Source organism: Desmodus rotundus, chromosome 4 (assembly GCF_022682495.2).
Source record: "Desmodus rotundus isolate HL8 chromosome 4, HLdesRot8A.1, whole genome shotgun sequence".
NCBI lineage: Eukaryota > Metazoa > Chordata > Mammalia > Chiroptera > Phyllostomidae > Desmodus > Desmodus rotundus.
The window spans coordinates 24,748,560-24,770,677 of NC_071390.1; the positions used below are offsets into that span (position 1 = coordinate 24,748,560).

General features: G+C 38.5%; 1 protein-coding gene, 1 non-coding gene and 1 pseudogene across 3 annotated transcripts in view; 2 read left to right on the top strand and 1 right to left on the bottom strand.

Annotated features, from left to right (window-relative positions):
* Nucleotides 1-9: 9 nt before the first annotated feature.
* Nucleotides 10-22,118, top strand: part of ARHGAP19 (Rho GTPase activating protein 19) — a 62,674-nt gene continuing 40,565 nt past the window's right edge. For both annotated transcript variants that reach the window (XM_024563178.3, XM_045197506.3), the window contains exon 1: nt 10-79. In XM_024563178.3, the coding sequence (XP_024418946.2) occupies nt 24-79 (56 nt within the window). In that variant the 5' untranslated portion in view covers nt 10-23. The remainder of the gene's footprint in view (nt 80-22,118) is intronic.
* Nucleotides 10,718-10,849, top strand: LOC112307119 (small nucleolar RNA SNORA51). Its single transcript, XR_002975023.1, has one exon. It is a non-coding gene; the product is annotated as a small nucleolar RNA SNORA51 (small nucleolar RNA).
* LOC112307073 (coiled-coil-helix-coiled-coil-helix domain-containing protein 2 pseudogene) lies at nt 15,455-15,921 on the bottom strand (annotated as a pseudogene).

Here is a 22,118-nt window from a genome sequence, read left to right on the forward strand (position 1 = left end):
GTGAAAGAAGTTTGTTGACTAAGATGGCGACTGAGGCGCAGAGTGAAGGGGAGGTGCCAGCTCGCGAATCTGGTCGGAGGTATGAGCCGAGTTTTTGGTCCAGCTGCCTAGGAAACGAGGCCTTGGGCTGGTCGTACTGACGCCTTTCCTTTGGGTCATAATGACCTAACAGAGCTGGACTCTGTGCCATCCTCCCACGATGTTTCGCACCCTTGGCGTCTGCTGGGACCGAGGCGCTGTGGTGTCGCGCGGCGCTGGGCTTTAGTCGTGCCCCCGCTTGGCCTTGCTGATGCCCGTTGGAGGTCCATCCGTGGCAGTGACTGCAAACCGATCAGTTGGTGGTGGCAGCATTGCCTGCGTGCCTGCCTTTGCGCTGAGACCCATCTTGATCGGGAGGACTCAAGCCCAGCGCTGTTAAGTGAATTCCCTGACATCCCACAGCGCTGGGAGAGAACTCTCGGTACTTTTTGCTGGGCTCGGAGTCAGTATATGTGTTTAAGCCGGAGCCAAGATTTGGGTGTCAGTTAGAAATGGTTTTGAATCCTTGGGCCACTTTTTAAAAAATAAGAATTTATTTTACCGTGGTAAGAACACTTAACAAGAGCTCTATCCACTCAGTGAATTTTTGAGTGTACAGTACGGTATTGTTGACAGTAGGTACAATGTTGTATAGCAAATCTCAAGAGCTTATTCATCTTGTTTAACTGAAACTTGTGTCTGTTAGTAATTCCCCATTTCCCAATCCTTCCCTCCCCAGGCAACCACCATCCCACTATTTCAATTCTATGACTGACTATTTTAGATCCCTCATATACATAGTATCACGTCGTACTTGTCTTTCTGTAATTGGCTTATTTCACTTAGCATGATGTCTTCACATGTGCAGAATTTTCTTTTTGAACGCTGAGTAGTATGCTCTGAATTTACTATATTTTGCTTATTCATTCATCCATCTGTCCATGGACATTCAGACTGTTTCTACATCTTGGCTAGTGTTATTTTTTTTAATATTAATTTATTTTAGAAAGAAGGGAAGGGAGGGAGAAAGAGAAGGAGGGGAACATCAGTGTGAGAGAGAAACATCCATTGGTTGCCTCTTGTACGTGCTCCGAATGGGGACCTGGCCCGCAACCCAGACACGTGCCTTGACCGGAATCAAACTGGTGGTGACCTTTCACTTTGCAGGACGAAGCCCAACCAACTGAGCTACACTGGTCAGGGCCACCACCCCCCCTTTTTTTTAAAAAGATTTTATTTATTTATTTTTTAGAGAGAGGGTAACGGAGAGAAACACTGATGTGTGAAACATCAATTGGCTGGCTGCCTCTTGCCCTGACTGGCAATGGAACTGGCGACCTTTTGCTTTTCAGTTCATCGTCCAACCAACTGAGCCACGTGGGTCAGGGCTTGGGTGTTCTTAACTGTGCTCAGTGAACGTGGGAATGCCAATATCTCTTCAAGATCCCAATTTTAATACTTTTGGGTAAATACCCAGAGGTGGGATTGTTGGATCATATGGTGGTGCTATTTTCAATGTTTTGAGGAAGCTCCATACTATTTGCCACAGCACCCACATCATTTTTTCATTCCCACCACCAATGGACAAAAGTTCCAATTTCTCCACATCCTCACTCCACCAATGGATATTTCTCTCTCACACTGATGTTCCTCTCCTCTTTCTCCCTCCCTTCCCTTCTTTCTAAAATAAATATGTCTTTTCCCCCCTTTTTTGATAATAGCGTCTTGACATGTGTGAAGTAATGTCTTGCTGCGATCAAGAACAAGGCATGAAAGCCCACTCTTCCCACTTCTACTTAGCACAGGGCTGGAAATCCCAGCCAGAGCAATCAGACAAGAAAAAACCAATGGCATTTAAATAGGAAAGGAATAAATAAAATCGTCTCTGTTTAGACATATTCTTATATATAGGAAATCCTAAAAACTTTAACAAAAAACTTGTTATAAATAGTAAACAAATTTAGTAAAGTTGCAGTATGCAAATCAACATCCAAAAATTATTGCATTTCTATACACAATGAAGTATCTGAAAAGGAAATTAGGGAAACAACCCCATTTACAATAGCACCAAAAAGAATAGAATACTTGGGCCAATTTTTAAACCTCTCTCAGCTTCATTTTTTTAAATCTGTAAATGGAAGTAATGATGTCTATTCCAGAAAATGTCAGGATTAAATTAGACAATTCTTTTAGAGCGCTTAGCACTGAGCCTTGCAGGTAACTACTCAATTCTTGATAGATTTTCTATTTCCTAGAGCAACTAAAAGAACAGATTAGAGGGATCTGCAGTTTAGGAAATCATTACTTTATTTCTACAGAGCGTTCTTCTAAGCCAGCACACCGAAATTCAGCATTTCTGAGAAAGATTTTTCAGCTGGTCTTGGCCCAGGCTTGAGATCTTAGTTGTCTTAATTGATTACATATATAGGGTCCGGCACAACTAACACCCCTTTTTTATTACAAAATCATAAGCATGTAATTCTGTAACATAACAGCATCACACTCAAGCACACCATATGATGTTTTAGGTGAAATGTTCAAATTAAAACTGTAAATTATCACACCCATATTATTACGCTACCAGCCATACTCAAGCAGGCCTTCTGCCAGATCCTGTAGATTTCAGTTAGAGCAGCAACTTTTAGCCTTTTTCATCTCATGGCACACATACACTAATTACTAAAATTCTGTGGCACACCAAAAAACATATTTTTTGCTGATCCGGCAAAAAAATTGGCATCATTTTGATTGATTTACAAAAAGAAACTTAGTAATCACCTACCCTTTTTGCTCCAAAGTGACTTTTTAATTTACTGACTTTTTTTTTTTTTTTTTTTTTTTTTTTTAGAAAGAGAGGAAAGGAGGGGGAGAGAGTGAGAGAGAAAGAGAAAGGAACATTGATTTATTATTCCACTAAGTTATGCATTAATTGGTTGATTCTTGTATGTAGCCTGACCTGAGATTTAACCTGAAACCTTGGTGTATCAGGATCACCCTCTAACTAACTGAGTTACCTGGCCAGGGCTCCAAAGTGACTTTTTAAAAATCCAGGTGCCTGTATTTGTATATAAGGATTTCTGGTACCAAGAGTTAACTAATCAGACACAACCTTATGTGACATGACCAATAAGATGCAACTCTATTGTATGACCTATATATTTATGTTTCAAGACAGGGCATTCACACTGGATGGCTATTGTTGTGTTGGCTGTTGTCATTTCTTAATTTGACAATCTAAGGGAAAAGAGGTCAGTGCCTCTGATTTAATTGTCAAGTACTGCATGTTTTAAAAATTCCTGTGGTTCTGTGGTACACCTGTTGAAAATTGCTGCAGTAGAGGGATCTTATGTACATTGTGTCAGTGTAAATTGCTTAGCTCTTTAGTTTGGTGTCTCTTGGTAGTGGTTATACTGAATAGGTGATTCCAAGTCTTGGGAAGCTGGGTTTATGAGTGGGCACCAGGCTCTTTCCCTAGCTGTTATGGGAGTGGTTGAATGTCTTATTAAAAATTTTATAGAGACCTTGACTGGTATGCCTCTTTGGGTTGAGTGTTGTCCCATTGCTGGTTTGATTCCTCATTAGGGCACATGCCTGGGTTGTGGGCCAGGCCCCAGCTGGGGGTGTGAGAGAGGCAACCAATCAGTTGATGTTTTTCTCACACATTGCTGTTTCTCTCCCTCTCTTTCCCCCTCCCTTCCCCTCTCTCTAAAATAAATAAATAAAATCTTTAAAAAATAACTTTATAGGGAAGGGTTTTCTGCTTTTGGACCTACTTATAAATCATTGACCATTTTTATCTCAGAAACCATAGAGGGGGTCAATAAATTTGATTAGGTCATCCCTCATCCTGTTGTAAAATCTTGAATTGTGATGAAAACCTGAAGATAAAATACTATTCTGTAGCTGAAATAGTTTGTATTCTGAAAGGATGTTGCCAACTGAATTAAATTTTGGTGATAGTATTAGTTACATGATCAATAGGTATTCACGGAATCTTATCTGAACCTGAAACCGTTTTATCAATTCCATATTGTAAAGACAAGTTGGATTTCTGTAAGGCTTTTTGAGGGCAGGGCACATGTATATTATTATTCATATTCCCAATTCTGTAGGTGGTTAATAATGAATGAATAATAGTCTTTATCATTTCTAAGATATAAAATATTACTTTGTGGTAATAAATACTATACAAATTCTTGTTTGCCCTTCAGGTATTAACCTTTCTGATGTTCTGTTGATGGTGTGGCCCCTTGTATTCCATAAAGAAGAGAAAAGACTTGTCTGATATGCAGATAATACATATTTGCACATTTTTTTATTAAAATGTAGTTGACATACAACTTTATATTAGTTTCAGGTATACAATGTAGTGAGTTGACATTTATATTTCTTACTGTGTGATCCCCACAATAAATCTAGTAATCATCTGTTACCATGCAAGTTATTATGATAATATGACAATTACAGTAACATTGACTATGATGTGCATTCATATTTGCATATGGAATATGTGATCATTGTTTAGAACTGTCTAGCTTTCTATTTCTTTTTTTTTTTTAATATCAGTGTGTGGTTGCCTCTCAGGTGGCCCCCACTGGAGACCTGGCCTGCAACCCAGGCATGTGCCCTGACTGGGAATTGAACCAGCAACTCTTTGGTTCGAGCCCTCGCTCAATCCACTGAGCTACACCAACCAGAGCGCTTTGTATTTCTTCATCATTATTTTAAGCTTGTTCCTAATAAGTAGAAATGCTTTAAATTTTTTAATCAAAGAATTAAATAAAAAAAATTGTTCTGTCTATAAAGATTTCTGTTAGGAACCTCCCTGCCCAGAAGCTATAACCCTGCCCATGGCTAAGGCTGAATAAAGAGACCTTGGGACCATAAGCCAGTAAGGAGACAAAGCTTATCTTCCCAGCAGGGGTGCCACCTCTGTCCCCTTTTACTTCACTCTGCTTGGCCCCAGGCAAATGACTGGTTAGCCAATGATGGGTAAGATTCTTCAAGGGAGGGATGACCTAAGACAGGCACGGTCACAATGGGGCCATCAGGGAAGGACTTTGGGGGCTATAGAAAAGGGGGTGATGGACCCTTGTCCCTCGGCTTTGACGTAGCCTGAGTCCTCATTCTGTCTGTAATCAGTCTCCTAATCTCTTGGCTGCCTTACTTCCCCCATCTGACTTAAGCCTGAAACAATGTGGTGCAGCCCTGGGCAGGAACAGGAGGTTCCCCAGGGCCATCAGGCCTAGGAAAGAATGCATAAAAGCCTGTGAAACCTGCTTTGCTAAGAACACCCTCAATTTTCTGATAAGGGTCCAAGCATGCAATGAGTTTGTTTCCCAAAGTTTCATGGCCCTTTAGTTAACTGACCCTGACTCAGAATAAACCCTCATAGTTCTTTGAATGTTCATTACTGCCTGGCCATTATTGATGAGCTTTACCTGTATTCCTGGCAAATGAACCCAATAAAAGCCCACTGAGGAACAAGCTCAAGGCCCTTCTCCTTTGAGAGAGATTGGCCACCTTTCCTCCCCAAGCAGATGTCTTGGTAGACTTATTTTCATCTGTGGCAGGGGTGGGTGGGTGGGAGGGGAGGTGCTCTGTGGGCAGAGCCCCCCCCCACAGATTTCCAGGTTATATTTTGACCCATTGATGATAAACACCCCCTTCCCTCTGTTTCTGACCGTTGTCAGCTAGAATGATGTTTTAAAAATTAACTCACTTCATTTGTTATACCTTCAAGTTACTTTTAAATGGATTATACTACAGGGAAATCTACAAACAGAAGTCATCCACGCTCCCAATAGTAGCATAAAAATAATGAGACTACTACTGGTCAAAGAGAGAAAAAGCTAAAGTAGAAAGCGAAATATAGTCTCCTCCCCACAAAATTGGCAGTAGGAAAATACAGCTCAGTATTTTTTGAATTGGGAAATTTTTGAATTTGGAAAAGAGACATAAAAAGAAAGTGCTATTATTAGATGAAGAGGGGAAATTGATAACAAAGAGTCACAAACTTTTTAACCTCAATATTTACAGGGGAAAAACCCCACTGTGAATCAGAAAAAGCAAACAGGAACATATAGGGGTGGAGGGAGGCAGAGCAAGCCGTGGTAGTTACAACAGTTGTGAAAAGTTGGTGACGTTAATATGCCAGTGGTGTCCAAGTTTTGGGGTCCAAGCCTTCTCCTGGAACTTAGGAGCAGCAGGGAGCTGAGGTGAAGACTACGGGGTACTTGCATCCCATTTTGGAAGTGTTTTGGAATAAGGAAGTTGCCTGAAGATGGGGAAAGGGTCTTGTATCTTGCTAGTTTTAATTTACATACACCTTAGAATATGGAATATTGGTGCCTAACATATGACTTACTGAAGACTTTTTAGCTATATTGTTCTTTCTCTAATAAGACAGCAATGTGGCACTTCAAGAAAAGTGGTAGATGGAACCTTTGTTGAGCTTAGGAAGGCCTTTCTGTTCTCACATAAACAAGTTAAGTGGGAAGATATGGTTTAAATATCTGAATCCAGTTTTGTATTTCTGCTGTCAAATTCTGTCTGACGAGTAATTAGGAGTAGATATTTCAGGGGTCTTACTTGAATCTGTATCTTTTATGTTTTATATTTTTATCAATTATCTGGCTTAGAGAATTTGATCATTTGTAGATAAGGCTAGTTTTGGTGGGGGGGGAGAAGAAAGTAGAATTATAAAATTAATCTGCATAAACTGGTAAGTGGCTCACCTTTCTTTGCCTCTTAACTTTTGGTTGTAGAGCCACTATCACCTGGTAGGATGAGATTTTCTTGAAATTAATGATGACCACATATCCTTTTTTCAGAGGGTGAAATGTATTTAGAACTACATGAATCAGATACTGAACAAAGTGGGAAGAATAATGATTTTAAAGAAACCCCCACAAGAGAAAACCAAAAAAAAAGAGGGGAAAAAAAAAAGATAAGGGAGGTTGCCAGTTGGTTGTATGGAAGGTCCTCAGAGAGTGGCAATCTTTTCTTTTTCTATTATTTTAAAGAATTTATTTATTTATTGTTAGAGAGAGGGGAAGGGAGGAAGAAAGAGAGGGAGAGAAACATCGATGTGAGAGAGAATCGTCTATCGTGGCCTCTTGCATGCTCCCTGACCAAGGACTGAACCTCCAGTCCAGATGCGCACCCTGACCAGAATAGAACCGGCGACCTTTTGCTTTGTGGGCTGACCAACCAACAACCACAGCGGTCAGGGCTATTCTTGTTTTAATTGGAAGTCAAGAACGATTGTGTCTGGTAGATTGGTTTGGGGAGACTGACTCCATTCAGGCTCACAAGAAGCCAATTGCTTTATGCAAATTTGGTAATTTGCATGAAGAATATGACAGCTATGTATGCCACATTGCTAGCACATTTTGTCTTTGGGAGAGACACATCACACTTGATTAGGTTATTATTATTAATTTTTAGATCAACACTTTAAATACCTTACAATTTTGTTTGTCAATTATACCTTAATAAACTGGGGTAAAAAGAATCAGCTATAATTCTTAGGGGTGAGATAGACTGTTCAAGGAAGAAATCCCCTAGGGTAGAAATCTGGACCTTGTTAGAGAAGGCATGGCCTGGGCGCTCTGAATGGCAGAGAAGTTGCTGTGACGGAACTTACTGGAAATTCACATTGGGGAAACTGCTAGAAATTCACCCTTTAGGGTACTGGGGAAAGTTGTTTATAGAGAGGAGCTTTGGAAGCTACTGCCTTGTGGGTGCTGCTGACTGTTGTATACCGCAGGAGTCTATCACTGGAGAAGCTGCCCGTGCTGCCAGGCTGGGTGCTGGAGAAGCTGTGTACACTGCAGGAGCCTGCCTAGAGGAGCACCTTGGGACCAGACAGGAAAGGCCCTTCCTTCTGCAGTGTCTCTTCAGTGTTCTCTATTATAATGCTTAATATTGTGCCAGCTGGAAAAGGAAATCTATTTAAAGGCTCTCGTTCTATTTTTGCAGAGTAAGCAATGACGGGTAAGAGGGAATAAATCGGTAACTGGTGCATATTAAGAATCATCTTATCTCCATGTTCAAAGCTTCCTTTTGTGTAGCACTTCCTAAGTCTAATTATAGAAAAGTATGAGGTGGTGTGTAAGATCTTAGTGTACGAGGAGGGGCAGAAAGAAATCAGAGAGGACAAGAAAGTAATTTGTGGTTAAATTTGCAGAGACACTTATTTACATGTAAGCTTGTAAAAGTCTATATGTATCAACTACTCCCTACCCCGGCCCCCACAATCAGTGGAGTCCTTGACCCCAACTCCTTTAGCCACCATGATTTATGATTCCCCCCATAACCCATCCTCTGGGAGCCAATGGGGAGCCAGGTCTTTGAGCACTAGCTCACCTATGACTCTGGGCTTGGTGCCATTTCCTCACCTAATAAACCCATACTTTCTTGGCTGGGAAAAAAAAAAAAGTCTAGCTCTGACTGGTGTGTAGCTCAGTGGGCTAATTGCCTTTCCACAAGCAGAAAGGTCTGGCTCCTTTCCTGGTCAGAGCACATGCCCGGGTTGCGGGTTCAGTCCCCATTCGGGGCGTGTGTGAGAGGCAACTGTTCGATGTTTCTCTCCCTCTCTTTCTCCTTCCCTTCCCCTCTTAAAAAAAATTAATAAAACTTTAACAAAAAGTCAATATGTGTTCCAAATGGAATGACAGTTTTCTAGAACATTAAACCTGAAGCAAGACTGTTAAATTATGTTTAACTTACCAACTATTTATATATACATTTTGAAGCATGCTGATATTTAAAATATATAGTATTGCTTTATTGATCCCTGCAGTTTCAAACTTGCAAAGATTCCCGGAGCTAAAGCAGTATGTGTTTCTGAGCAAGCCACTTTGACATTTCATGTTTCCCTGTTTTTTTTACATAGGGTTACTGCTATGTAGTTCTATGAAGTTTTAGAAATTTGTGCTTGTAATGATCTTGAAATATATATATGTATATATAATTATAGAAGAGTTACTACATTTCTGCCGAGGGCTGAGTATTTGTTGCACATGAATCTTTTGAACAAGGGTAATATCATCAGAGTAATAATACTCTCTTATTCTTCATTTAGATTTAATAGCAGCATCAGTTATTTGGCATAACACAGCATTAAATTTGGAAGTTTTATTTTTATTTTTATGAGAACCATTGAATAATGTGAATAGTGAAAATAGCTGAAATAAGTTGAGCTGAAGAACTAAAGGCTGCTTGTTATGTATGCTGTGACTGGTGCATTTGGCTAAACCGAAGTTCACATTTGTAAGAAAAACCAAGACTGGTTTATGAAAAGCTAAGAAGCATTTGAATAATGTTGTGGAAGGGAGAAGCACAAGAGGTAAGACAAAAGTTAACAAAGGAAAATACAGAGAGGAGAGAGTGGCTTTCCAGGAGAGGCTGCCACCTACAGCCACAGGGTCAGGCTTTGGAGGCAAGGACCATCGTGAGTCTAGCACGAAGTGAGACCAGGCCAAGAAGGAGGTAGGGAGGCAGGAGACCCAAGATGACCACTCTGGGCTCTGAAGGTGAGGATGGGGAAAGGAGGCCTCAGACTCCTGTCAGAGGCAGTTTTCTTTTTTAAAAAGACATTATTTATTTATCTTTAGAGAGAGGGGAGGGGAGGGAGAAAGAGGGAGTGAAACATCGATCTGTTGCCTCTTGCACATCCCTAACCTGGGACCTGGCCCACAATCCAGGCATAGCCCTGATCAGGAATCGAACTAGTGACGTTTCAGTTTGATGGATGATGCCTAACCCACTGGAGCCACACCAGCCAGGGAAGAGGCAGTTTTGTATATTTATATTTATTAGGATTCTTTCAGTTGTTTGTGACAGAGACTTAAACTCAAACTAGCTTGAGTAAAAAGGGACATTACTGATTGGCCCAAGAAACGGAAAAGTCCAGAGTATAGATCAAGCACAGTGTAATCTGTACTGGTAATCTCCAATCTCAGTGTCACTAGGCATCTGTCTCTGGCTCTCTTAGATCTGATTTCCTCTGTTGTTGCTTCATAGGAAGGCAGGTTCTTCGCAGAAGGTGGCAGTAATGGACCACCAACAGCTTCAGCCATACATTCCACTAGTTAGTTAAGCAATCTTAGTGTCTAGCAAGAGTTTTGGAATTGAGTCCTTTTGCCCTGTTTTGGCCTGTGGACCTTTGCCACAGTCATTGAGGAGGATAGAATGTTTTGATTAGTTACGCCTGGGTCATATGCTCACATTTGGTGTCCAGGGGGAAGCATCAACTCACCAAACCACATGGACTGAAAGATGGAGAGAGGTTAGTGCTCAAAGGAGAATAGGGGTGCTGTTACCAGAGGAAGGGGGAAGTAGAGGCTGGGGAGCCCAAACAACAGATGTCCACTGCTGTCTCTAACTCTCCTGTGCACGTCCCGTTGTCTAAGGTTTGTCGTGGCAAGGGCTTTCCACTATTATGTGGAGAACGCATTGTATGTTTCTTAAAAACAAACAAACAAAAAGTCCCTTATTTAAGCATTATGCGTTTTATTTTCCACTGTCCAAACATTACTCATTTTGAAGACTTAGCTCAGATCTCAACTTTTATATATGGGTGAAAGATACTCTCCTACTTCTGAATTCTTAGAACTTTTACGGTCTGTACCATGCAATTGACAGTTAACTCTCTTGTCTTATGGTTGTTACTACTATTTAAAATCTGGTGGGAGGCCTCCCGGTGCTCACCACAGGCTGTGTTCTTACACTACCCGTACAGAAAGAGGAGGCAGAGTAAACCCACCCCATATACACCTCAGCCCAGGCCCTTTGCAAGGTCTGTATTGTGAATGGGGGGACATGGAGTTGAGGAAAAAAAAAATCTGGTGGGAAACCATTGTTCTTTTAAAAAATTTATTAATAAAATAAATAATGATTTTTGAAAAAAGTTAAAAATGTTCAGCTGTCATATTAATGTAGATTAGGCCATCCACCAATGTTCTTTTTTGTAATTAAGTATAACATTATCTTGGGGAGTATTAGAACAGTTTTGTCAGATGCTGACAAGTTTTGTTCTAAACTTACCTTGTAAATAATTATTCAAATATGGAGTAGGCTAGTGACAGTTAATGACATTTTATCAAGGGATATGTGTTATTATCAAATTCATAACTACCAAGTTTATATAAAGCCATAACTTTTAAAATTTCTAATTTTTAAATTAATGTTTTAAAACAATTACTGATTTTAGAGAGAGATAGGAAGAGACAGAGAAACATTGATTTGTTGTTCCATTTATTTATGCGTGCATTGGTTAATTCTTTTTTTTTTTAAACATTTTATTTATTTATTTCTAGAGAGAGGGAAGGGAAAGAAAAAGAGAGGGAGAGAAACAGCATTGTGTGGTTGCCTATTGCATGCCCCCTCCTGGGCACCTGGCCTGCAACCCTGGCATGTGCCCTGACTGGGAATTGAACCTAGGACCCTTTGCTTCACAGGCCCATGCTCAATCCACTGAGCTACACCAGCCAGGGCCATTGGTTGATTCTTGTATGTGCACTGACTGGGGAATGGACCTGCAACTTTGGCATATCGGATGACACTCTAACTGAGCTATCTGGCCAGGGACTTTAAAAAATTAAAAAAAATTGATTTTTGAGAGAAAGAGAGGAGAGGGTGGAGGGTGGAGAAAGAGAGAGAGAGAAACAGAGACATGGATTTATAGTTCTACTTTTTTATGCATTTACTGGTTGCTTCTTGTATGTGGCCTCACTGGGGATCAAACCCACAACCTTGGCGTATTGGGAGGATGTTAAATGAGCTACTGGGCCAGGGTAGCCATAGCTTTTAAGATATTAAGATGAAAACATAATAAATAACAATATCAGTTACTAAATTAAATACAGGTAATTTGTCAAGTTGAGCTATTGCCTAAATGCTAGACACCAATTTTTGTTACTGAAAGAATGAAACAGAACCACAGAAAAAGAAAAATTCAAACTCCTGCCATCTGAGTTTAGTTATGCCATAGTATTAACCCTTGAGCTTTTTTTTTTTTTTAATTAAGATTTTATTTATTTTATTCTTAGAGGGGAAGGGAGGGAGAAGACTGAGAGAAACATCAATGTGTGGTTGCTTCTTGAGTGCCCCCTACTGGGGCCCTGGCCCACAGTCCAGGCATGCGTCCTTACTGGGAATCAAACCTACGACCTTTTGGTTTGCAGGCCGGTGCTCAATCCACTGTGGCACACTAGCCAGGGCAACCCTTGAGCTTTTGAAGAATTACTACATAATTAAAATATTGTTTATATTCACAAGTATGAAAATTAGATGCTTTCCTTAAAGGCAAATAGATCAGTTTCAAATAAAGCTAATTAAGTTTAGGTCTTATTTTTTTTTGCTTACTGAGCAGAGTGTATTACATAGCACAAAAACTAATTTGGCATTCAGTAAGATTACAAAATACAACAATGATCTTAGCCAATCTGTAACATAAATTTCTCCCAGTTCAACAGAAAGTGTTGTCCAACATAACATATAAAGCTACATCCACTTCAAAAAGGTTCCTGATTACATGAACGGAGTTTTTTTGTTCTTTTCATTTTTCACCATAGAAAATTAAAATGATTTGGTTCATCTTTGTCCAAGTTTCCAAAATGTGTTGTAATAAAAAGGTAAAACAGTATTTTACGTGCTTTAAGATACTATGTTATTTTATTAGAGATAAAGGTGTCTCAGCCAAGTTCTATCAATATCAATAAAAAAAGAAAACATCATGAATGAAATAGAGCAATCACATAGTTCTTAATATTAAATTTGTAACTGCATGTCACTATAATGACAACTACGTTTGCTACTGTGCTTTAGTTATACCTTTGGGGAGGAGAGAACCTCATTATTTAGAAACTAACTAAAGAATAACTTTGGGATTATATATATAATGAAAAGTTCTTCACTTATTTTCATACTGAACACAATTACAACAGTAAAGGCAAGTATGTAGTGACAGTGAAACTAAAGAAAAACTCACCAAATAACAGGAAACTAAGAAATAGGGGAAGATCAGAAACCAAGAAAGTGTACAGCAATGTATTTAGTAACATTTTACTCAACATTATCATTATATGCCTTTTACTATCTAGAAAAATCTTGTATACTGCAGTCAGAGATCACTATGTGCACTCTATAAGAAGCCCTTTGAAGTACGGCTAACTTTTGTATACTTAAGTTTGTTTATCATTTTAAAGGTTTCTGAATTGTAGAATTCCCCAATCTCTCTATTGGTTGCAATAATAGTTATTTCATTCGAGTAACAAGGTCTACTTTAATTTTTCCTCTTGGTAAGGTCATTTCGTGGTAGCTATCCTTGTGACTAAGCGCTCCTCAATTAGATGGTGTTCAGTCTGCTTTAATTGTTAGGGTGACCTTAAGCAAGAGATCAGTTGTTTTTTTAATCTGTGCTTTTCATTAAATAAACGTGGCTTTTAAATATTAAAAATCAGTCCACCAATGTAAAATATATACTTACATCATTGTGTTAACGGTTTTCATTGAAAATTTGAATCTGGGGTATGTGTGTTAAAATTGTACAGAGGCTAAAGTCTAAATTTTATTGAAGCATAAACATTTTAACTGACAACAGATTCTTTTTAGGTGTTGAGAAATAAAAGTGTTGAAGCAAATTAGAATATTTAAATTTTTAATTACTTAATTTCAAAAATTATAATTTTTTAGCATAAAATCTCATATGTTAGAATTTATCTTTTCAATATTACATCATCTCAACAGTTGGATCATTCAGAGTGCTGAGTGGGAAAGCGTATGTGTTGTGTTTACCGAGGTGGGGGTTGCTTAAGATTTACTACAGGGAAAAAAGTCTCGTAATAACTTTGTCGCAGAGGAGTTCGACAAATGCCCAAAGATCTGTTTAAAATACTGATGTTTAAGAGGCTAATATATGCAAATGCAGTAAAATAAAAATTGTTCACAACCTAATTTTCAAAGTCATCTTATTGGGCCTCCAAATGCTAATTGCACCTGGAATTGGCCATTTGTATTTTTGAAAATAGAGGTAGTGGAACAAAATAAATAGAATCTTGTAGTGCTTAGTGGGTTTTAACCTTTGGAGGCCAGAGACTGACTTTGGTCTCCTGTTCCTGTATTTTACAATTTCTTAAAATTACAAAGCATTCAATAGATCATGGTTAGTTTGATTTTAATGACACATGAGTGACTGTGATTTCTTGTTTGGCTACCATGTGTCTCAGAAAAGCAATTAACCTTCTTATGCTAGTTAGTTGATGAAGAGACTTGTGATTTCGGTTGATAGAATATTGACTGAGATATAGACTCTCTTAAGAATTTTCAATATGTGAACTTGTATAGATATGAACCGTCATGTGCCAGAGCAACAGCATTTATTGTCTCTTGGATAGTGTCACTCTGAACTTTGGAACAAGTGGATTTAGTAATAGTCTTTTGGAACCTAATCTGATCATATACAGAAATACTTTGAGTTTTAATTGCCTGAGGCTCATGATGTTTAAAGTCTGTGGAAAAGAGTTTCCTGAAGCGTTGACTACTTTTTTGAGGGATAAATAGCAGTCGTTTTAACCTTCACCTGAGGATATGTTTATTGATTTTAGAGAGAGAGGAAGGGAGAGAGAGAAAGATCTATGTGAGAGAATAACATCAATTGTTTGCTTCCCATACGTACCCTGACTAGGGATCGAACCTGCAACTTAGATATGTATGTACCCTGACCAGAATTGAACCTGCAACTTTTTGGTGCACGGGATGATACTCCAGCCAACTGAGCCACTCAGCCAGGGCAAAGGGTCAATAGTTTTTACGTGTAGATAACAAGGCACTGTATTGTCAGCAAAGCATCTTATAGAACTTTCTCCAAATAAATAGGATATTCGGTGTTACTTTTCTTTTCTTTTTTTTTAAAGAAAATCACTTCATTCTAATTGATTCACAAACAGTAACATCACAAAAGCTGGTTTAAGAAGGCCACACAAACATTTGCCCAGCCCCAAACTCAGTGCCACCTCAGTGAACTTCTATATGGTGAGAACACTCTTTTCCATTGCAGTTCTGAGGCAAGGAAATTATTAATGATAGGAGAGGTTTAAGTGGTAGTTTTATGCTTTCACTATCAATTACTGTATATCTTTATACTAAATTAACTTGCTCATGAAAGATGATTTTCCATTTCTTTTTTTTTTTAAGATTTTATTTATTTATTTTTAGAGAGAGTGGGAGGGAGGGACAAAGAGAGGGAGAGAAACATCAGTGTGTGGTTGCCTTTTGTGAGCCCCCTACTGAGAACCTGGCCTGCAACTCAGGCATGTGCCCTGACTGGGAATCAAACCAGTGCAACCCTTTGGTTCACAGACCAGCACTCAATCCACTGAGCCACACCAGCCAGGGCTCATTTTTCATTTCTTCTATATGAACTTCTCGATTAGGCTAATCCATTTGCAAACCTGCAGTGTTCTAGTGCCTTGCTGAAACCCTCACAAGCTTAAGGTCACCCTGGTTCTGTGCACAGTCCAAAAACTGTTTCATCTTATAGTGGCATGGGCCAAACTGCTGTTGCTGCTGGGGTGTCGGCTGAATTCCCTGAGGCTTCTGGTAAGTGATGTCAGGCCTTGAGGGCTCAGCATTACTTCCTCCACTGGAGCTCCCAGTGATGGCATGACCTAGCGTGTGGCCGACAGCAGAGCCCACAGCCGCACTAGCTGCAGTGGTTGCCATCTGGGCCATGAGACCTGGCTGTCAGGGGGCAGCAGCAGGTGAGCCCACAGCAGATGGTGGAGCAGGCATTGTTGGCAGAGCTGCTGGTGCTGGCCTGGGCACAGCTCTTACTTGAGGTGTTTGTTTGGCTGGAGGGGCCACGTGGGAGGTGCAACTTCGGATTCCACGTGGCATTGTAACTGTGCTGTGGCTCTGTCTACAAGTGCCTGGTGTTACTTTTCTAATACAAATAAACTACCTATTCCACACCACCTGTGAGCAGCAACAGAATTGTAGTCACCCCTTGGTATCTTAGAGGGATTGGTTCCAAGACTCCCTGTCCTCACACCAAAATCCATGGATGTGCAAATCCCTTATATAAAATGGTATAGTATTTGGATCTGGCTGGTGTGGCTCAGTGGATTGAGTGCTGGCCTGCAAACCAAAGGGTCGCTGGTTTGATTCCCAGTCAGGGCACATGCCTGGGTTGCCAGCCAGGTCCCCAGTAGGGGTTGTGTGAGGGGCAACCACACACTGATGTTTCTCTCCCTCTCTTTTTTCTTCCCTTTTCCTCCCTAAAAAGAAATAAATAAAATCTTAAAAAAAAATGGTGTAGCGTTTGAATATAACCCACTCAGTCCTCCTGTATACTTTAAATCATGTCTAGGGTACTTTTAATACCTAGTGCAATGTAAATAATTGTTATGCTGTATTGTCTGGAAATAATGACAAGTCAAATAACGGAAGTCGGTACATGTTCAGTACAGATGCCATCACCGGTAGGCCTAACTATTGATGTATAATATATGTCAACAACAATGTAACATTTTTGAAGATATTGTTGAGGGGTGACTGTAATTCCAATTCTTGTGACACCCAAAAGAATAAAAATCGATGAGTAAATATATATCAATAAATTAGTGTTATTGTTACTATGAGGAGGAGTAATTAAATTAGCCTTTTTGACTGAGAACATTACATGTTATTCCATAGGGTGAAAATCTCAAGTCAGGTTTCCAAAAATGTTTAGGTTAAGAGACAAGCAATCAAGAATTCTTACGTTCTTCCTGAAAGTGGCCAGAGGTTACCTCTGAAAATGGTTTGCTATTCACTTGACCCAGAAAACTCCACAAAATTATGCAAATCAAGAGGTTCAAATCTTCGTGTTCACTTTAAGAATAATCGCAAAACTGCCCAGGCCATCAAGGGTATGCATACTTCAAAAGCCACCAAGTAACTGAAGGACGTCAGAAGCAATGGGTGCCATTCCGTCATTACAATGGTGGAGCTGGTAGGTGTGCCCAGGCCAAACAGTGGGGCTGCACACAGGGTCAGTGGCCCAAAACGAGTGCTGAATCTTTGGTGCACATGCTTAAAAATGCAGAGTAATGATGAATTGAAGGGTTTAGATGTAGATTCTCTGGTCATTGAGCACATCTGGGTGAGCAAAGCTCCTAAGATGTGGCACAGAACTTACCGAGCTCATGGGCAGGTTAACTGAACACACGAGCTGTCCCTGCCACATTAAGGTATCCTACTGAACAAGAGAAGACTGTTCCTAAACCAGAAGAGGAGGCTGTATAGAGGAAAAAGATATCCCAGAAGAAACCGAAGAAATAAAAGTTTATGGTCTAAGAGTAAATTCAGCATAAAATAAATGTTAATAAAAGTAAAAGCAGAATGTTGGTTGTCTTTAGTAAATATATTTCAAGTGATGATGCAAGTTTTCTTCTGATTAGAATTAAAAATAGATTACTGTATTTTATTGTGTATGATGCACACTTTTTTGCCCAAATTTTTGAGGGAAAAATAAGGATGTGCATTATATAAGGGTAGCACTAATTCTGTAACTATATGTTTTTAATTCTTTAAAAAAATATTTTATTTACTTATTTTTTAGAGAGAGGGGAAGGAAGGGAGAAGACTGAGAGAAACATCAATGTGTGGTTGCCTCTTGCACGCCCCCAACTGGGGACCTGGCCTGCAACCAAGGCATGGCCTTGACTGGGAATCGAACCAGTAACCTTTTGGTTCACAGGCTGGCACTCAATTCACTGAGCCATACCAGCCAGGGTTCATGTTTTTAATTCTTTTACTTATGCTTATGCATTAAAAATGTAACTCTAGAAAGCAACACTGATATCTGTAGGCAAAATAGTACCCTGGAATATGATAATCAGTTTTGTTTCTAAATATAAATAAATAAAAAGTTGAATTAAAAAATTAAAATGAAAGATTTTTTTCATGAAAGTTTTGGCCAAAAAATGTGAGCGTGCATTATGGGAGCACATCGCACATGGCAAAACATGGTATTCTGTTTGCCCTCTGTCATTAATTTTGGTTTATAAACATGCTGTCTTGAAAAAAAAAGAATTCTTTCATCTCTAAGTAGTTTCCCAATTTAATTCAGATTAAGTTACTCTGGTACTTTGAATTTATTGAATAGTTCAAATTGAGACCAAATATAATGGCCAAATATATTTTTGCAGTCTTTTGGAATCTACATTAAAGGTAGGAGGTTCATAATACAAAACCTTGGACAGTTACTTATACAGGCAGATCTTAGGATGTAAATCTTTCAGAATTTTTATCTAAGAAATTGGATATCGTTCCCTGATATCTTATAGTACTACTTACCAACTTTGTACTGTTTTTGTTACAAAAAACAAAACAAAATCCTGCCAGTATAGGTACATGGGGTCTGTTTTATCTTTTCTCTTTATGCACAACTTTTGTGATACCGGTTTAAATTTGATATGTAGAAAGGGAAAGAATAGCAGACTCCTGCTTGATACTTGTATGCGATCCTGTCTGACAAAGGGACACGTGCAAAGCCATGTTTCAGAGCCGTGCTTCAGAGGGTGGGAAAGCAGTAAGAGAGTGCATACTTCTCTCAGGATGGTAAGTTAGGTTTAGACAACTTTAAATATAGCTCATATTTTGATAGATGTTGCCAAGGTTGTGGTTCTTGGAGAACAAATCAAGTTAAGCAATTCACTAGGGAGGAAACATTTAGTTTTGTGGGTATGCAGTTTTAGTAGGAGTCAGCCAAAAGATACATTGGCAGGTGCAGGTTTTTTTCCTTTGGATTTTGATGATTGATGGCTTCAACATGCCTCAAAAACACATGCATTTCATTTTTCTGTAATTGATTTTTTAGCTGTGGGTTCTGTTTCTAGTTCTTTCACTAGGCATATCACCTTTCATGTAGGGTTCCATCTAGTGGTAAAAGTAATCACTGCAGACTATAAATAGGTTATAAAAATTATCCTTTTTTGAGGGGTAGATTTTGCCTGTATCCCTCTTTGGGATAGTTGCTTAGTATATGCACTTAAGTCCTGAAGCCATTGGCTGTCTCTGTGCCTACATATCTAACCTAATTCTCCTGGTTCTGGCTATCTAAAACTTTTATGATGAGGAAATTAACTTTTAGTATATACTTTAATTTTCTATGATATGTACATTAAGTTATACCAAAGTTTAGGTCAAAACTACTTGGTTTCTTAAAATAATTTGTCATGAAAGATGTTGATTATACATATGAATATGTAGAATAATATCAACACTTTTCCTGCACTCAGCTTCAACAAATCTTAACGTTTGCCATATTTACTTCAAATGAACCCCTCCCTTTCCCAAAGCTCAGGGATTATCACACGAACATTTCTAGCAGCCTAGGAACTCCTCTCATGTTCTCAGGCCTCCTCTTAAGCGCTAATCCCCAGAGGTAACATCATCCTAAAATTTATGGTAAATAAATCTCTGCTTCTCTTTACTATTTTACCACTTAAGCAAGTATCTCTAAACACTATAGTTTTTGTCTGTTTTTAATATTTGATATAAATGGTGTTATATAGTAAATGGTTTCTGTGTATGTGTGACTTCTTTTGCTTATCATTATATGTGAGATTCATCCATGATGGTACATATGACTAGAATTTGTCCATTTTTATTGCTGTAACGTATGCCATTGTACATGCCACAATTTTTATTTTTATTAATTTATTTTTAAAAGATTTTATTTATTTTGAGAGAGGGGAAGGGAGGGAGAAAGAGAGGGAGAAACACATCTATGTGTGAGAGAAAGTTTGCTTTTTGGACACCCCCAACTGGGGGCCTCTTGCCACCACAACCAGGCGTGAGCCCTGAGGGAACCCAACCCGTTACCTTTCGGTTCGCAGGTCAGAACTCGATCCACCGAGCCACACCAGCCAGGCCAGTCTATCGTTGTTTTTTGACTTGCATTTCCCTGATGACTAATGATATCGAGTAGTCTTTTCCATGAATATACTGGCCACTCGGCTATTCTTTTTATGAGATTTTGTTGAAATCTCACGCCAGCTTTTCAGTTGGGTCATTGTTTTTTTCTTATTGATTATTAGGGATACTTAATATAGTCAAGATTTGAGCCCTTCCTTTCTTGGCTATGTATATTACAGTTATACTTTCCCATTCTCTGTGGCTTGCTTTTTCACTTTCTTAATGGTGTCTTTTGATGACTGTAAGTTCTTATTTTAATAAAGTGAAATGTATTAATGTTTGTCTTTATGGTTAATAATTTAAAAAAATTATTTACCCACCTTAAGTTTAAGAATATATTTCTGTATTTCCTTCTAGTAGGTTTATTGTTTTGCTATTCACCTGTAGACATACAATGCACTTGGAATTGATCTTTGTGTACAGTGTGAGATAGGTGTCAGTTGCCATTTTCCTTCCTTCCGTCTGGTAAAAAGGTCATCCATTTCCCACGGATTGATGGTGCTACTTTTATCCTGAATCCAGCAAAGAAAGTAGAAAAAAGGAAGTAAAAAAGAGCAGAAATTAATGAAATAAACAATAAACATAATAGAGGGAATCAACAAGACCTTGACAAAGCTAATAAAATTGATAAATCTTTAATCAGATTCATACATTAAAAAAGAGAAACCATAAATTACCAATATCAGGAACAACGAGGAGGACATCCCTGTGGATCCCAGACACATTAAGAAGTTCCCACAAGGATATTATAAACAAGCTTATGTCGATAAAGTTTGAAAATTTATATAAAATAGACATATTCCTAGAAATACACAACTTATCAAAATTAATACAAGAAATAGAAAGTTTGACTAGCCGATACACATAATCAATTGAATATATAATTAAAAACCTTCTCAGAAAAATCTAGGTCTACATGGTTTCATTAGCCACTTTGATCAAACATTAAAATAAAACAACATAATGACAAAAAAAATTAATGATTTAGGAAAATGTGTAATTATTAGAGTTGACATAATATCTGAGAGGAAAAATTAACTGGATGGACTTAATAGCAGACTAGAGACTGGACAATAAAAGATTAATGAACTTGAAGACATAGCAAAGGAAATGCAAGCTAAAATACTGAGGGCAAAAAGTTGAAAAATGAATAAACAGAACCTCAGTTACCTGTGGAACAATTGGACTTCCTCAAAAAAGGAAGAAAAGACAAATAAAAAAAAAAAGAATGGTCAAAATTTCTCCAAATTGTTATCATTTTTTTAACTTTGTTTTTATTGTCGACACTACTATGGATAATCCTCCCTTTGCCCACTTCTACCCCATCCTGCCCCCCTTCCCTCTGACAGCTGTCAGTCTGTTCCATGTACCCAGGCCTCTGTTTCTATTTTGTTCATCAGTTTATTTTGTTTGCCAGTTTATTTTGTTCATCAGTTTATTTTGTTCATTAGATTCCGTGTATAAGTGAGATCATATGGTATTTGGATAAAGCCAGTCAGAGAGTCGAGTGTATTTTTAAAATAACTTTTAGGCATACTGATCAATTCTCAATGCTAATCCTTTTAAATGCAAGGCAATTTTTTTTTCCAGTTTATGTCCATCTTTTATTATTACTTTTAAAGTTTGAAATTTGTTTTTTATTTTTTATGAATAGATATGTTCACATGAATCAAAAATCCAGAGAGTACAAAAGAGCATGCAGTGAAAAGTTCCTCTCCCACTGCTGTCATGCAGTTCCTCTCTCCACAGACATGAGACTTCATTTTTTAAGAACTTTGTTTAAAATGTCATTTGTTTTTAGAAATTTTAAATTTTAATGTAGTTCAATGTATCTGTCTTTTATTTGTGGACTGTATTCTTTATCTTGTTTAAGAAACCTTTCCTCTGCTTCATTAATTTATTCTTCTATACTCTTTTCTAAACTTTTTAAAGATTGGCTTTCTGTATTTAGATCTTGTTTCTGCCTGGAATTTATTTTTTTGTGTATGATGTGAGGTAGGGATCACCTTTCCTTCTGTTTTATAAAACTACTTGTCCTTATACTCCTGCGTTACATGATTGTTTCAGCTAATACAACTTCCAGTGCCATGGGAGACTACTGTTGAATTTCTTCTGTGTGTTGGCAAATGCAA